The following is a 17500-nucleotide window of genomic DNA, read 5'->3' as shown; positions in this document are numbered from 1 at the left end:
ATTTCTTAAGCGCTTTGTGCATGCGTCGTGGCCTAATCAATTTATGCTGCTTCTTGTGCCAATGAGTTTTCAACTTAAATTTAACGAAATAATTTGAATGCTTGCCAGTCCTTCTTCCTTGGCTTCCAAAAATAAACTATTTCTCGCCCCATTAGTTTGGATCATTTCACACACGGCGCAAAGTGTTTTTATAAAGTTCCTTGGATCTTTTTTTTCTTTTCTTTTTTCAGTTTACCAAATCTCTGTGAAACCGTTGGTGAGAACAGCGTTTATTGCAATTCTTATTGAAAAAAAGAAAACTTCTCGTTAAGGGATAAGGGATATACAAACTTGCTGCTTGCGTTTCCCCTCGTAGGGCAAGTTCAAGCAACCATGAGGGAATGCGTCCATCAGCTGATTGCACTTTTCCGTTCTTTCTGCATTACGTTTGGAAGACCGTACGCGCAGAAAAAGGTAAGGAATAAAATTAACTACCCAACGAAACGACCTAGCTTGCTAGGAGGTCATGTAACTTAGTGTGTAGAGCGTCGGACCGGTTTTACGAAAGTCGCACGCGTTCGATTCCAGTGGGAGTCTGTTTTTTCTTTTCTGTGTCCATTCCTCGTTGCAAGTAGCATATAGGCTATCGTTTTCTAATCAGTCAGCCGAGATTAAAGTACTGAATATTGAAAGTAGAACCCATTGGGAACTCGTGCATTGTATATAATGAGCCATCTCTGAAATTTAAACCCCATATACCAGATAATCTCTGAGCAATGATGCTGTGAAAATTCGAAATTTTACAGAGAATGTATTGGATCATTAGCGCTTTCGCGTTTGCCACCCAATAATTTATCGATGTTTGATGGCTAGTAACTGGCTCGTTATCAAAGTTAAAAGGCTTAAAGGCCCGTTTAGACAGTTTCAACATTTGCTTCAACACGCATTCAACGCTTTGTTAAACCGAATGTTCGGTGCGTTTGAAGAGGTCCTCCAACATTGTGGAAAGCGTAAAAAATGTTGAAAGCTGGTTGAAAGCGTTTTGAATCAAGTTTAAATCGGTTTAAACTTTCATTCAACATCGATTCAACTTTTCCTTTGTTCTCGAGAACGTTGAATGATTTTGAAGCCTTTTGGACACTCTCTTCAACGCCCGCGTCAAGCCGCAAAAGTCAATATGGCGTAGTTTATCTGGACGAGAGAGTCTGGTGTCTACTTCTTAGTTCCTCGCAATCAAATTTCGCGAAAGTGTTGGTTCTTTTGTTGGCGCAATGTTGGAACCGTTTGAACGGCCTCCGCACAACTTTGTTTTTGCGTCCAACATTTACCCTTCATCAGTTCAACTTTTGTTGAACGACTGTTGGTCAAATGTTGAAACCGTTTAAACGTGCCTTAAAATTAGAGCTTTAACTAAGTTTAACAAGTTTTTACCTTTTGCAGTCAATTTGTAAATAGCATGACTCCTTTTTGTGAGCAAACTCGTATGTTACTGAAACAAAATGCCGTAAACAGTGACGTCAGTTATATTAAGGTTCCCTTATGAACTAAACTTCAAAACGCGCGTTTGAAGTTCGTTGTAGAGCTTGCTTTCACTGATTGCTTTTGTTTTCAGATTAAACCGTTTTGCGTGGACAGACTGAATGTTCTTAATATGACAGACGGTAAGGGCTCTTAGTAGTAGTTGTACACGTCAATGAACTGTTTTTTTTTTTTTTTAATAAGATATGTCCTATTAGAGATGTGTTGACTTGTAAACTCTATTGTATTACAATAATTTACATTTTTAACACATATGCATTACAGTTTTAAAATCTGCGTAGACGCTTTATTTTCCTTTCAAAAAAATTGTAGCGAGTTTATTGTTTTATCCTCTTTATCATAAAAGTGTTTTTATTTTTATGGTATTTTCGCTTTGAATAGAGAATAGAACAAAAGTCAGGAACTTCTTTTTTCAGATGATGGAGTTGAACCACTTTTTGTTTTGTAATTTTGAAGTGTCATTCTCAGTTATAATTTCAAGTCAAGTCGCGTCATTCGTATCTATACAAGAATCACTTTGATCGGTATGGCGAAGAGGAAATCATTATGCTGCTGATAAAGTGTAATTTTTCGGTTCTAGAGAGAAGAGGACGTTTATTGTATAGTGCTTGTCTTCCAGTCTTGGCAGCTGGAGTTCTCGGTTGTTTCGATTCGGTAAGCGATACATTTTTTAAACATGTTCCTACATAGAGCGAGTTTCAATGGAGTGTCGTAAAACCAAAACCAAAGTAATTACTTTGGCCAATCAAAAAGGACAGAAGACAATCTACCAAACCAATCAAAACTCGAAGTAATTGCACGTAGCCGACACAAAGCGCGGGAATCCTGTTTTTGGTTTCACTTCTGATTGGTTGAAAAAGTGACGCGCGAACTTTGAACCAATCACTGAGTGAAGTAATGCAAAACCAAGGCAATTCGCTAGTTACTTTCGACACTCAATTGAAAACCGCTCTGTGTCTTCATTTTTTACTCGAAGTGACTAGTCTCTCTCTCCTTGCTCCAGGAGGATGACATATCTGAACTGACGTCACTATTACGTCAATCAGTCATTGCTTTGGCGGAGTCCTCGGCACCATTTGATGGTCCTGTAATTATGTTCCAAGAATTAAGGTGAGTTGCTTCTCTTGTGGTTAGGATTAGGCTAACCTTAACCGTAACTCTAATCCTAACCTGTCTAGTGGCTATCGATAGTTCTCTTCCTTTCCTTCTCGGTTCCGATTAGACAAATACTAGGGAATCGTTTTAAATGTTCGCCTCAAAATAGAGAGAATTAACTAAAATCAGACAAGTTTTTTTTTTCAAAACAACGCAAATTACAGCCTTGGCGCGTGCCGATTGCCATAGACTTGATGCCAAGTCTCTCTTATATCGCAACTGATTTTCAGTAGGATGCCTGAAATGTGTGCAAGTTTATAAGTGGTTTCAATTCCATAACTTTCTTACCAGTTGCAGATATCTTTTAGTCTTCAGTTCAACGCTTTGGTTTTGGTTTTCTGATAAGAATGAACTCGAGTTTGTGAATAATTGACATGAAGCTACTCAACTCACATTTTTTCCATTTGAAAATCACTTTTAAACGTGAATTTGGAGTTGTTTTGAAAGTGCTGTTCTACGATATGCACCATATTTTATGTTTACAAAACAAGGCTGCTGCCTAAGAAAATTTTAAAGGGGCCCTCAGAGCTAAATGCTGAGGACTTAGGAGCCCAACATATGAAGTGAAAGGTGTTGCTGTGAAAAATTAAGGCGCCCAGAGCTATTCTTTGGGAGCCCCAGGCTACCGGGCTCCTGTTAGGCAACAGCCTTGCAAAATGTACTTGCTCTCAATGCCTTTACAGGGTTCGTGCTACTCTTTGAAGTCCTAAAGTTTATTGGAAACAAAATGGCTCGTAAAGACGGTCCATTCGAACTGTAAACATTTTCTTTATACAATGTTTATTGTGGCCATTGTTGTTGCAGTGCGTCCAACCGATATCATCAAGTTCTGATTGGTGTTTTGTGGCAAATTGTTGTACATGCCGATCCTGCGGTTCGTTGCTCAGCAGCTCCGTTATTTACTGTAAGTCCCGTATCTCGTTTAATGTTGATGTTTTTTTGCCATCGAAGCGATGATGGCGGCATAGTTCAAATGGCTCATAAGAGTTTATAAACCCAATTCTTGCATTACATTACCCGCTGCAAATGTCGCTCCTAAAGATTTGAATGATTGTTTGACTGGCACCAAGTTTCCTTCTTCCACGTTTATCCTGCGCTTTTCCCACCCTTCTGTCTCGAAAATGGCTTTGCTCGTATATATGGATGTTTTTTGCAGCTCATATCTGCTTTAAGCCAAGTCTTCCAAATCTGTCAGCGGGGTGAGGCATATCTTCATTTAGGCTTTGATCATGACTTAAGTAAGTTAAGGAGTTAGTTAAGTCAAAGAAAGAAACTGGTAAATGGCTACTGTTAGTCGGGAAGGCTAAACCATTCCAAGTTCTAAGAGGACATTTTTGCCCCTGAGGAGTTCTCGCCCCACCTTTGTTGCCATCTTTACAGCACCACTTGCCCTCAAAAAGTACTGCATTAACATTGTAAGGTGAAATGAAAGGAAGTGCATCCTCTTAACGTTAAAACAACCTATCAACTAATAACAAGACTAGAGGGCTTAGTGAGAATATTGGCCTCTTGAGAAATTTAAATAGTATCCTCATTTTCCAAACATCATTTGAATAACATTTGCCCGACAATAAACCCCCCCCCCCCCCCTCCCCCTTCCCCTTCCCTTCCCGCCCCTAAGATTTCTGGTCTTGGTGGTAAATTAGTCGTCACATAAATGGTATATGACGTTTACCTTCACTCCTGGCATTTTCGCTTTCAGGTTTTAATAAAAGGTGTCGATTTGGACTTAATTAGCAGGCAGGTGCTACCAGCTCTAGTCACACTTGCTTCAGATGCGCAAATGTAAGTTCTTAGCTAAACATCCGGCCAAACTATAATTTACACAGATTTTGCGAAAGGGAAAGTCTTCAAATGTTATTTCGACTTTTAGAAGTTGAGATCAAAGCTGAAGAAAATTCAAAGAAGCCAGAGTTAAGTTTGGTTGCAAGGTATATTCCATGTTCTGACGTTGTTTGCGCTTGAGAAGTTTGCGTACATAAAATGTTCTTTTCCCCCAGACAATTTGGGAATCATTTTCGTGCGCAACAATGTTTCTGTAACAATGTTACCTGGTGTAACCAGATATTGACTAAAAGAGTCTATGGCTCTAACGCAAAGTTCGAGGACTATCAAAGTAAATTATAGAGTCTTTAGCTGAGGTCTTGGCGAACCAACGCCCCGGCGAAACCAAACCAATTCTTAAATCTTGAAATACCAGCAGAAGGGTAGGGTTAGTGCTATATTGATGAATAGCCCTAAACCCCTACTTGTTAAGCACAACCCTGCTGGGCACTATGAATCCTTGCACAAGGAGTTCACAAAGACTTCGTGGTCCCACTGTCGCGGTCTGATCTACGGATCCATGGGAAGGGAGCTAATAAATAAGCACGAGGAAGTTTCAGCAAGAATGAGGTTAACGATAACTTCAAAGACAGAGGAAACGCTTTTGAGTGAGTTGAGAGAACAGCGTCCGCTCTCCCGTTGCTCCTGCAAAAGTGGTATAACAGTGGATACACGCTTTTGCTTAGGGTTACGTAAGGTAATACTTAGATCTTGGTACAAATCTTCTTGGCTCGTAGTGACTTGTCCACCACTGAAGAAAGTAATCCTGTTTTTGTGGCCGGCACATGCGGCGTGTATTTTAGAACAATGTGCTTTCTTTTCCTTTGCTAATGAAATTCTAACATAGTTTTGACGAGAACGTCCACACAACGTCACCATGCTCAGCTACGTTTTTTAGAAAACGATCCCAAACATTGGCCGAATGACCGAGAGATGTACTAACATATAGACTTATTTTTCTACATTGTGGTCATTGATAGGTCAGTACGGACAGCCTCCATTCCCGCTTTCGCCTCAATAGTTGAAAATGTCACTGATAAAACGGTAAGAAGAGCGTTGTATGGAAAAATTATTATCAAGATTAGAATGATTGATCATGTCAGTTAAGGAAAAAGTTGCGCAGATGCAATGACAAGTAAAAAGATAGTAATTTAGTCTGAGTAATGTTTTTTTTTTTTTTTTTTTTTTTTTTTTTGCAGATTTTAGAGAAAGTATACGTGCAATTCCAATCATTTCTTGAGGACCCTCAATACAAAGATCAACACGAACTACAAACTACAATGATTAGAACATTTGGCAAAGTTGCCCCTCATGCAGAACCGCATTTTAGAGACGAAGGTACAACAGTTTGAGGACGTCCGTTTTATTATACACTGATTTATCTCACCATTTTTCCCTTTCCATAATTCCAGTTAAACACTGCGTATAAAACAATTAGGAAACACTTTGTCAGTATATACCTGTGTCTTGTAAACACACATCATTTCTTTATTGTTTGTACGATACTTACGCAATCATTGCCATGTAGTCGTTCAGTTGTTTTCGCGAATACGGACTCGCTTCCAGGCCTTCCTTGTTGGTTTTGTGAGGACGACTTAGGGACCTGCCTGAGGCGATTTTACACTTTGCAAGTTTTGTGTGTAACCTGCGTTGCAACAAAATTCTGGAACAAGTTCTACAAAAACATATAAATGAGGTTTTAAATATCGTCAGTCAGACCTTAAATTAAAGATTCTGTATCTTAAGCATTTGTATCATTTTCTTTGTCATGAGCATGGTCCAACTCTTGATTTTAGGTTCTTTGACTTCGTGTTGACCAAACTTAGAAAAAGACCAGTCCATCGGTAATTTAAAGATTTAATCGATAACCATAAACTCCAAAGATTAATTTGAAGGAGGTATTCTGGCGCTCTTTCCTTTCTTTGGGTATCAATCCTTTTTGTTTCTGATCGAGGATTTCTTCCACTAACATTTACTTGATCTTTTCTAAAGTTCTCTTGCCTCGATTGGTGGTCATGGCGACGATAAACAACCAATTACAAAACGACAACAGACGGAAGGAGATTGCACTCGAGTTAATGGAAGCTTACGTGTCGCTAACGTGTTGCTGTATCCTTTTACATCTTGCCTGTGCCACGGCGAAACTGTAATAATCATTACAGAATGAGTTCGTACGTTTACGGTTGAGAGTTTGTTGCGATTCGCGTTAGCGTTGCCTGTTGCCTTTTCCAGGCGTCCAGGGAAGCCGGTCGCAAGAGAGCTCGCTGTATCATTTAGATCCGGAACAATTTTGGCCGCATCCACACTCTGAAAACCTTGAGGAAGCAAACCGTAACGTAGCCTGCAAGCAACTTCTGCAGTGGAGTTTCGCGCGACGTTTATTTCGGGCGCAAAGGAGCGGATGCGAGAAGCGATCGTTCGCGCCCGAAATAAATCTCACGCGAAGCTGCTCGCATTCTAACGGTAGCGTAACGGTAGCGTAGCGGTAGCTCCTCAATGGTAATGGTAATGAATTTATATAGCGCATTTTCTATTAACATATTCAAATGCGCTTTACAAGCAAGTGATCTATGGGTGAGATCGGACATCAGCATATATAGGAGCTGCTGGCAGCCGCTATCAGTCCATTAGCGATCTCACCTACCACATGAATTAATGAAATGAGGCCTTACCACAACACCGGGAGCTCCATGCCCTACTCTTTACGAATAGCGTGTGGGCTCTTTTATGTTCCACTGGGTTGTGAACATTGAAGGGTTGTGAGACGGGACCTACAGTTTATAGTCCTTATCCGAGAAGACTTGAAAGTCTAACCATTGCGGATGTAATTACAAAGGCAGCACTTTCTCCTCGGTTATTTAAAGACCCTCAGTGTTAGTCCGGCCGGAGTCGAACTGACAACCTCCCACATGGCAGCCCGGTGCTCAACCAACTGAGCCACTGGTGCGCGTGTTTCGCTTTCTTCTATTAAGTGCTAATAATCCCTAAGTTATTTTAACCGTTAAACTGTTTAATTTTGTTGCCGAATTGAATGTTTATTTCTCTTTCTTTTTGTGGATTGTAAGTAGCTTCTCTGAGTTGGTATTGTTTTCCTTCACCAAGTGAAGTTATTTCTGTAGACGTAATAAATGACTATATCATCCCAGGACTGCGGGCAGTCAAACAAGACATTGAGACACTTGCGCCAGATAGTGAGGTACGCACAGGTCGAGAGAAATGAGACGGTTTTTCCTAGTATATTGAGCGGTACCTCGAAATATGAAAAACTGCTCTTGGTTAGGACAGGCCAACCACACTGTGGCTTTCACTTAAGGTGAAGCGAATAGGCTTTCTTTTTCTTCTGTATATTAAAATTCAGCTTGAAGGAGAGGTTTAGAGGACAAATACAAAGGAAAGTGGATGATATTTAAAATATGTTTCACATTACTTCCAACATGTTTCTATTGTTTTGTCTTCACTGCCTCATGATGAAGCTGAATATTTGATATTTTGAAAATGGCCTATTGAAGGTTCCTCTCACACGGGGTACTTGAGCCATGCATGGTTGTTCTTTCGTACACACTGTTGAGTTACAGCAATTAAGTCGTCACTTTTGTTGTTAGTCCAAGCCCTTGGTCTCAGTAAAACCAGCTCCAACCTCAACTTTGTTTTTTTTTTCTTTCAGGAAACTGTTCTTGTCCTTCTCAGGGAATGCGAAACTAAAGTAGACCAGAAGTCCTTTGCAAAGTAAATGCGCCTCTTCATTGGTTTTTGTTATTTCCGAAATGATTGCATGTTTAATTGAATTTCCTGTCCTTTTTTTTTAATTTACAGTTTTCCTGCTGGCAGCAAGATTGGGCAGGAAATCAAGAGCACCTTTATAAGCGGATTTCATCGATTAAAAGATGCTCCGCGACCAAAAATGGCAGACATTTTCAAAAAGAAAGATCGGTTCGATTCGTGAGTTGGCATTGCAACCATGGCAACAATGCATAAATAGGATGTCCTGAGTATTCGGTCTCTTTCCGACCAAAAAAAGAATTCGGAGCCTCGAAAAAGGCGCGAAATATTTTCGGTCCCATAGTGTAGCGTGTTAGAAAAAATTCAATTGCAATTGCAAAATTTCTTTTTTTGAAACGAAGGATACATGCAGAATTAGTGTAGATACACCAGGAGCCCGTAATCAGGAGAATACAACTCCAATACGAGGTCTAGGTATTGGCATTTTCACAGTTCAAGCTATTTTTAGACGAGTTCTCAAATACGATTTCGCTTGCACGAGTGACCATTCTCAATTGATTTCATGTCTCAATTGATTTGATGTCTCCATCGAGTTATAGAAACACGATTTTTAACCAATCAGCACGCGTATTTTCTTAGGATTGTTTTCTAAATTGAATTTGAATTGTACGCTCCTAGTTCTGGGCTCATGATACCCAAAATACGGCGCGTGAAAAACCTGAATGGAGGGGCATCTAGGGCTAATCCTCGCTAAATTGTAAATGCAGCACAATCTTGTAATCGCTGTTTGTAATATTAGACACCACTTATATTAAATAAGGTAAAATGTTCATGCTTTCAGCTGAGTCCCCTCAAGAAGAACACATCAAGGAAAAAAATGCGAATTAAGCGTGGAAAAATGTCCATACTTTGTAACCCAGCCGACAAGAAAGTTTGTCAAGTTAAAAAGAAAATAAATTTTACGTGTCTTCAATGAAAAAGAAGTTTTACTTAGGTGACATACGTCAACGGAAAAAAACGAAGCAATTTCCCGTGGCTGTAAATATTTAGAATTCTACGCGGAGACAATAAATGTAATGTACCTTGTTTTTAAAAGTGGAAGTGGTGTGTTTTTGAACTTAAATCAGAGTTCACGTACAAGCATTAGATTTCCCTGTTATTTTTGCGAATTTTACAACTTTCAATGAACAGAGTACGTATGGTATTTATAACAAAAAAAGAATTTGTATTGTAACAATTGCACAGAAAGTGTGTCACATTAAATTGGGAACTAGTGATCAATTAATGGTAAAACGCGTGTATCTTGAGTCTTAATTAATGCGTACAGTTAGAGAAGACGAAAATGTAGAATATTTGGCTCGAGGCGCATCCCAGGGCAAGTATCGCTTTTTATTAAGTGCTTTGCTAAGTAAACTTTCCTGATGCTCAAGGGTTCGGTAAATGCACAACGAAATACGTAACATTTCAACTTCGAAGAAAGCCGAGAAATGCACTTACGTGGAAAGGGAAACTTTCGCTGATTTTCCTTTAAGCTGGGCAAAAAAAAAACAGCTACGCTACTCGTCAAAGCTCTACAGACTGAGAGCGAGTGCAAGAGGCAGCTGTTAACGCGTTTTCGAACGGTAAGAGCATGGTAAAGTTGCCTTTTAATTTTGGCGTAAGACCAGCCTTCCCCATTTAATAAATGTCCCTTGCTATGCGTATAATGTGACTAGTACAAGTTTTATAGTCCAAAACTTCCAAAAATGCAAAAAAGTCTCAACTCGTTTCATTCTAGGATTGCAATTATTTCATGAAGACATCAGACACCTCAGGCTTGGATAAAAATGAATGTAACTTACAAAGTTACGATTCAGATCAAACGCTTAACTTTCGACACTGATGCTGAATAGCATACTTTCCTTTTAAGGTGGAGTTACACCTGAAAGCCGTTTTCACGCCGCTTAAAATCGGCTCAATGGAAATATCTCGTTTGCGTTTCAAGCAATACAAAAACCCTATGCTCAAAACACAAATCAATGTTTTGGGGTGTTTTGTAATTTTTTTGGTGATTTTTCGGTATGTTTGTGAGGAGATAGTTTTTCTCAAAGGAGTAGTAAAATTTGGATAAATAAGAAATAGTTAAGATTTGATGTGTAGTTTAAAAAATAGAATTTGAAGTTAAAAATTGATATATGGACACCCAAACAGTCCCCTACCAACCTGGTGTGCTCGTGGGTTGAGGGAACTGTCTGTTGGTGTTCCAAAAATAATGTATGTTATGGTCCGGGTCCTAGAAAAGTGGTGGGCGAAGCTATTTTCCGTTTATGAAATTCCGTGAAATTTCTTCTGCGCATAAAAAAGGTAATGCGATATGCAAAGGCTGTTTGATGGCATTATGTGTGTGATTGTGTTTTCTGTGCAACCAAGGATGGATGAAGTTCCATCCTTAGGGGATGAAGTTCCCGGTGTTGTGGCTGTCCTCTGTTATGGGTGGGTGGGTATAGCAGGTCCACATCAGCTGAATAGCTGCCAAACCTTCAACCTGCTTAAACAAATAATTAACAAACAAACTTGACCAAAATCCTGGTGAAGGATCCGGTTTTAGTAATCAACGAAGGAAATGACGAAGACAAATAAATGTAAACGCAAGCAGTGTATGTCTCACGCTCACTTCGATCGCCCAAAAACTAAATATGATCCAATGTAAAATGACAACGACAATGATGGATGTACGCTTACTTAAAATCACTTGAGAGCGAAACCCAGTAGTTACAGGGTACAGGCAGATATAAATCCCTATGCGGCATCTTTTGAAGAACGAGACAATAGAGCTTACTCTTATTCAATGAAATGCAAATAAGTGGCGGGGTATTCTGAAGTTTAGCCAGATCTTCACAGGGTTCCATTTTGGGGAAAGAAATGGTGCCGATTCATTTCACTGACCGAAGCCCGAAAGGGCGGAATTTAAACAGTCGCCGGAAAGTCGACCTTTTGTTTAATTTAACTTGCTTGCGCTGTACTTGATTGTCACCTGAGTGAAAATCGTGGGTATTAATAGCTTTATGACAGAAGCGTCTGTCAGATTTTTTTCGATTGATAATGATTGTGACCGTTATTTTCGAAACCGTAAATGCAAAGTCGTTTGTCAGGAAGAAGGAACTGACACGGCAATAGATCGTTAATTGATGCTTTTAGGCTTGAAAGAAATTCGCTTTTACCTGGTTAAGTTAATGACAACAAAGCTTAGAGTTTGTTTAGCTTTTCTGGCGGATTTCAGACAGGCAGTATAACACCTCTCAGTGAAAGGTTCTGTATTGTTTACTTCGGTCGATTTGAGGGGCAACCCTAAAATCTGGAATCCGGAATCCGGAATCACAGGTCATTGTTTTACCAACACAGAGAGTAAAAACTATCCTAAACATTCATAAAAGCTAACCTTAGGCCTAATTAGGCCTAAAAAAACGTTTTGAGGCCTAAGGTTAGCTTTTATCAATGTTTAGGATAGTTTTTACTTTATGTATTGGTAAAACAATGACTTGTGATTCCGGATTCCGGATTCCGGATTCCGGATTCCGGATTCCGGGTTTAAGGGTTGCCCCGATTTGAGAGCCTCGCAATCCCTAATTATTCAGTCATTAAAAAAGAAAGGAAACAAATAAAGAAAAAGCATCAACAACTAAAGATTCTTTTTTTTTTTTTTAATTCTAGACTTTAAAAATCGATATCCCCCTCGTGCGATCAAAATTCAAACACGAGAGAATAAAAAACAGCAAACCAACATAAGATGTTTTCCGCCCGTAGTATAATGCTATCAGTGGCGATTAAAATGGAAGAAAGGGGACTTACGAACGTTTGGCTTAGGCTAAGAGGTCTTTTTAACCGATAGTGTGGAATTTGAAACCATTCTAAATTGCTCACCATTAATACAAGCGTAGAGAAATTTCACTAATTTCCTATATATTTTTTAGCCTTTTAAGTGTCAGCAACTCATTTTAATATTCACCGTTTGTCCATTCACGAGCCTGCTGTTACCATTAACGTTCGTCGCTTTTAAAATTAACAATTCAGTATTATTTGAGCCTCTGATCAGAATGAGAAACACCATAAAAGCGAAGGATTGCAGAAAACCACTGATACCTTCGTAACTCACTTTTACCTCAACTGAGAGCACGTTGTATCATGCCTCGTTCTTTTATAAACTGAATTAATTTTCCGCAATCCCGCGCCTCAAACCGCAACACCTTTAACAAAAACAGTTCCTATGTTCTTTCATAAAATCTATATAAACATTGAAGAAAGGAGAATCCAGGATCACTTGGACTTCATCGGCCTTTGGGTAAGATCAAAGCTCTTATCTCACAATGAGTTACTACTGGATGGGTTAAAATCGGTAATCAGCGAACGTTTATCCAAAGTTACAGCAGTAGGGGTCGCTCTAGAATTAGCCGAGGAAATCTGATTATCTAATTTAACGGCTTTGTCACTGTGCCCGTCTCCAGGGATCAGTAACTGAGAAATTGCTGTCCGTTTCTTTGCATTGCTTCACGGTAACCGTTCTGCCATGCACTTACAATAAGAACAACAAAAAATCAGTCATCGTTATGAAAAGCGAAAATGGCCGATTTCTTTTAATGAGAGACACAAAAATCATGCCTTGACGCGTCTTTATCGTGTAAAGAGTGTAAAACGAGAGAGAGTCTATTCCGGAATAAGAATACGTAGAGACTTGATTTAAAACGGTATTTTTCGTGTTTTGAAGCAACAAGGATAATAAAGATATCTTTAAAATAGCATTTTAGCAGGTGTTTGACAATTTTAATGTGAATCTACGTAAAAGCGAAGGATTTCTAACCTCTATTTCATGTATTCCTATTCCGGAATACGGTCAATCGAACGCACCCTTAATGTCTAGCGATGTTCAAGTTAACATCTCAGATGTTAACCGTCTCTATTGCAAAAAAAAAAAAAAAAACAAACATGGACGCTATCATATACTGAAAAGAATTGTGCACTTATTGACTCTCACGATGAGCACAAGCTCGGCGCTTCGTTCATGTCCACCTCACTGTGCATGCTTAGCATGTACAGCTTCTTCAAATGCTTTTCTTTTGCGTTAACCTTTTTGAATTTGGTGAACTCACTTGTTTTTTTACGGGAGCTAGTTCTTTTTTACCCGATGCGTTTAACTCAAGTTACACCAGACAGTGTTTTTAAATGCTGTCTGGTATAATTTAAATTTAACATTTGAGACTTAGTCCACTTAATTTTAAATGTCCCCTGGATTAAAAGGGCTATTCTTTAGCTTGCCAAAACTGATCCAAGTTGGTTGATCTGAACAATGTAAAAATCTGGAAATTATGAACAGAATTATATAAAATTTATATATGTTGGCAACTAATCCAGGATCAAATATTGCGCTTACTGAGAGAAAAATGATTGGTTCACTAGTCTAGTAAGTTCACTAGCAAGAGCTTTTCTTTCCTCCATTATATTTCGGGTTTGATATTCAGGCTACGCAGCGTGGGTTCACCTTCCTCCACTGGAGGTTTTTTTCGGTGTAATCTGGTTATCCCCTTTTACATTCGATTGGATTTAAATTGTTCTAATTTCTGATGCGATAAAGGCATGAGTGTAAATTTAGTCTATACTGTATTCAAAGCTTTTCCAAATATACCGCCTAATGTTTCACCCCAGTTTTGGCTATCATGCTACGCCTTTTACATTTCGTCACAATGTATAACACGAGAAATCAGAACTCCGAAAAAAGTTCCTATCTATTTATCGGTTTGGCACCGAAAATTTCTTCTTTCGCGCACTCAGCTGGGTATGGCAAAAAAGTTAACATAGTTATGCAAAACATTCCCGTGAAATATGGCATGGTTTATCCCACATCTCACTTGCATTGCATTTTTTTACGGCAGCGTAGTGAATCGAACAAAACCGAACCAAAAATCAATCGAACTCAATTGTTCGTAGTCATGTTCGATTGGTACGTTACGATCGGTAGTTCAACATAATCGAACTGGAAATTTGCAGTGAGTTCGATTCAGTTCTATTACCGAACGAAATCGAGCTAAATCGACGCGATAAGCTCGATTTTGATCGGCAGAAAAACAAAACGGCATACAAAGGTTGATAAGATTTCAGTCTGAATAGAATTGGAAGGATTTTACTCTTTTAACCGCGTTTCAGGGCAAATGTGAAAGATATTAACACACTACATTTAACCAAGATCTTTCTTGTTCAGATGACTGATTCAAAACTGATAAATTATAGTAAGACTGGATAACGTGAACATCACAGTAAACTATGTAAACTATCTTTATTTTAGAGATAGCGAGAATTTTATATGATGAACCTTGCAAATAGCATTTTATATTTGCTGTATTTCACGCGGTGAAGAAAGAGATACGTCCAAAGCATATTCTTCACATATGAAAAAATATAACCAATCACCGTCCAGAGTAGAATTACTCAGGCAATCGGAGCAAAGCATTCAAATAGCTTCCGAGAAGCGCAGTCTTAAAATCAGCACCCATTCGAACTTTGTGTTTCGAGACCTGGCTTCGACTTCTCGTTTTGTTCCTCTGGAGTTACCGTTAGATGATTTTAAAGAGGAGGAACATTCAACATTTCTATAAACAGCGTAAGTCAACAGAGTCCAAATTTTTCTTTGCACCGCGCGAAGCGCTGCAAGAGCAACCATGACATATATATATATATATATATACCGTAGAATGAAGAAATGAAACCCATCCCGTTAATCAACTGATTAATTATAGCGAATGAAAAACATGAAGAATTGCCCTGAGCGGGATTTGAACCCACGTTCCCCTGAATACCGGTAGGGTGTGATGACCACTACACCATCAGGACAACCACGCTGGCAACGCAGCTATCGAGACAGTGACTTGGCCTATCGTGAGTATCCCGGGATTCTTTCACGGGTGGGATGGGAACGCCTAAACCCCTTCATAGCCTTAAACCTAAGGATCGACTAACGATTCACAGGCAAACACCAACTTAGGCCTCAGCTAATCAGCGGGATCAAGTTAATGAGGCAGGCTTATTTATATAGACCGTAGAATGGAGAAATGAAACCCTTCCCGTTAGTCAACTGATTAATTATAGCGAATGAAAAACATGAAGAATTGCCCTGAGCGGGATTTGAATATATATATATATATACACACCCGTTTTCAAAAACGTTGCAATTTCAAAGTATATATGATATATATATGCCGTTTGCTTACTCATCAGAAAGGTGATACACGAAGCATGTGTATTTCACGCTGAAGGAACAATGCGTTTTCTTTTAACAAAAATAATAGTCAAAAATTGACGAGAAAAATCCCACAAGCTATTTGAGGGAAATGGAAAAGTATTTAATTGATTCAACCGGGAGCTCTTTAATCCTAATTTTTTTAAAGGCTAATTACGGGAACTAATATTTTTCCGGTAGCCATCACCAAGAGTAAACCCGCCAGCAAAACAACCTCCGAACCAACCAAAATGTATGACTCATTTAAGTCATTTAAGCCTTTGAATGATTCACCATGTACACGGAGTTCATGCCAGCAAGGCCGAAATCGAGAAGAATTAAAAGCAAAACAATGAGTAAAGTGCTACTCATACTTCCTCGCTATGGCACCAGGAGGCTGACAATAACTCGTGCCTTTGTCGAGATGACAAGAAATCGCAAACAATAAGTGTTTTTGGGGTAGACTTTCATATACCGGACTAAAATGGCGGAGGACAAAAGAATTATTGTTATTCCGATTAGGCCTTGCTAATTAGCTATTATAATTTTCACGTTGTTCTTTCGTTTTATGGACATTAATAACAAAGAGGGCAAAATTACTGAATGCTGATTGGTCAATGAAGAGGGTATTTTTTCTTAATTTTGCTTGAGAAGAGGGCAAAATTACTCGCTCACGATTGGTCGAGCGCCAAAAATTCTCGCTCCTGATTGGCTGAACGTACGTCTTCCACATTCAGTTGGTTTCTTCTGTTTGAGCAAAACAACTTCGTCTTCATCGAAGTTTGTCTTTTAATTCGCGCTGCATTCGCCGAAAAGGCATAAAGATTAAGAACTAGCTTTAAAAGATGATCTGGAATTTGAATTTTCGAGTGACAAGAAGAAGGGCAAAATATTTTTTTCATGAAAAGCTTAAAACTTGGATCGACTTACATGGTGCCCGGCGTAGCGGGATTGTGTGGTTGAAAAACAAAATGATTCCTTTCGTCAAGGGCTTTCAGTTTACCACGACATCTTGCACCTCAACGAAAAAGGTCACAGAACAATTTGCCATTGACAGGAGGAACCAGTAGCTCAAATTTGGTGGATTTCTTTGGACAAACTGTTTGCTATGTTTACGGATGCGTATTTGCAAGTGGTAAAAACCTCTACAGCACAGGTGAATAAAATAAATTGAAGCTTAACATTTGGTTTAATCGTTGTTACAGTTGTTCACGAATGAAACTCGTATTTTCCTCTCGAGTGGATGTAAATAACAATCATCTATACTCGTTTTGGACGCAAAGAACAAGTTGACTTGCTTGTCTGTTTGTTAGTTGTTTTGCTTCCGAGCGAACGAGTGTTTTAACTCCGCTTAGCTGTCTGTTTTTCGAGGTGCCTCAACAGTGTTAAGAAAATTTTGCCCTCTTTGTTATTAACAAGTAATCGCAATGGGTCCTCGTAAAATTAAGGATTAATATCACTTGTGTTTTCAGAAGTTGCTGAAATTGAAAACACGCGTGATATTAATCCTTAATTTTACTCGGCCCCATGCGATTACCTATACTAATAACAAAGAGGGCAAAATTACTCGCTCACCATTCAGTAATTTTCCCTTAGTGGTCGATTACAATCCGAGGCTACCTAATATTTCGTTGATCATTAAAAAACATTTTCACTTGCTTGAATCCAACCAAGTGGTAAGGGAAATTTTTCCTGCCAAATCCGTCATTCCAGCATACCTTAGAACAAAGAATTTGAAGGACATTCTTGCACCCTCCAAATTCAAAAGAAGTCGAAACCATGACGAGGCTGAAAATTGCGGATGTTTTAAATGCAACAAAAGATGTGATCTCTGTTGTAATTACTTGTTGGAAGCTGGTGAATTTTCAAGTTTTGCAACTGGCCGGTCGTATCAAATCAAACAAAACCTTGGATGCAATTCGACTGGAATTATTTACTTAGCCTCCTGCAACAAATGCAAAGTGCAGTATGTTGGTTCGACTTCCAATGCATTTAAAGTCAGGTTCAGAAACCATAAATCTGACATGAAAAGAAACAAAA

General features: G+C 39.0%; 2 protein-coding genes across 7 annotated transcripts in view; both read left to right on the top strand.

The window, feature by feature from the left end:
* LOC138019476 (RAB11-binding protein RELCH-like) overlaps positions 1-9510 on the top strand; it is a 24080-nt gene extending 14570 nt beyond the window's left edge. Inside the window, exons 19-31 of the mRNA XM_068866277.1 lie at positions 231-256; positions 356-453; positions 1592-1640; positions 2099-2172; positions 2522-2628; positions 3478-3577; positions 4376-4458; positions 5478-5541; positions 5697-5835; positions 6490-6606; positions 7605-7693; positions 8162-8223; positions 8311-9510. Of these exons, the coding sequence (XP_068722378.1) occupies positions 231-256; positions 356-453; positions 1592-1640; positions 2099-2172; positions 2522-2628; positions 3478-3577; positions 4376-4458; positions 5478-5541; positions 5697-5835; positions 6490-6606; positions 7605-7693; positions 8162-8223; positions 8311-8440 (1138 nt within the window). The 3' untranslated portion in view covers positions 8441-9510. The remainder of the gene's footprint in view (positions 1-230; positions 257-355; positions 454-1591; positions 1641-2098; positions 2173-2521; positions 2629-3477; positions 3578-4375; positions 4459-5477; positions 5542-5696; positions 5836-6489; positions 6607-7604; positions 7694-8161; positions 8224-8310) is intronic.
* Positions 9511-9707: 197 nt separating this feature from the next.
* Positions 9708-17500, top strand: part of LOC138019475 (adenosine receptor A3-like) — a 40215-nt gene continuing 32422 nt past the window's right edge. For 3 of the 6 annotated variants that reach the window (XR_011126170.1, XR_011126169.1, XM_068866273.1), the window contains exon 1: positions 9708-9839. The gene's annotated coding sequence lies outside the window, so the exon portion shown is untranslated. Of the gene's footprint in view, positions 9840-12021; positions 12536-14772; positions 14846-17500 lie in introns of those variants that run through there. The other 3 variants (XR_011126171.1, XM_068866275.1, XM_068866274.1) reach the window with 2 other exon arrangements.

Source organism: Montipora capricornis, chromosome 10, assembly GCF_036669925.1.
Source record: "Montipora capricornis isolate CH-2021 chromosome 10, ASM3666992v2, whole genome shotgun sequence".
Classification (NCBI taxonomy): domain Eukaryota; kingdom Metazoa; phylum Cnidaria; class Anthozoa; order Scleractinia; family Acroporidae; genus Montipora; species Montipora capricornis.
The sequence above is the reverse complement of the archived record's forward strand: the minus strand, read 5'-3'. Positions and strand labels throughout refer to the sequence as shown.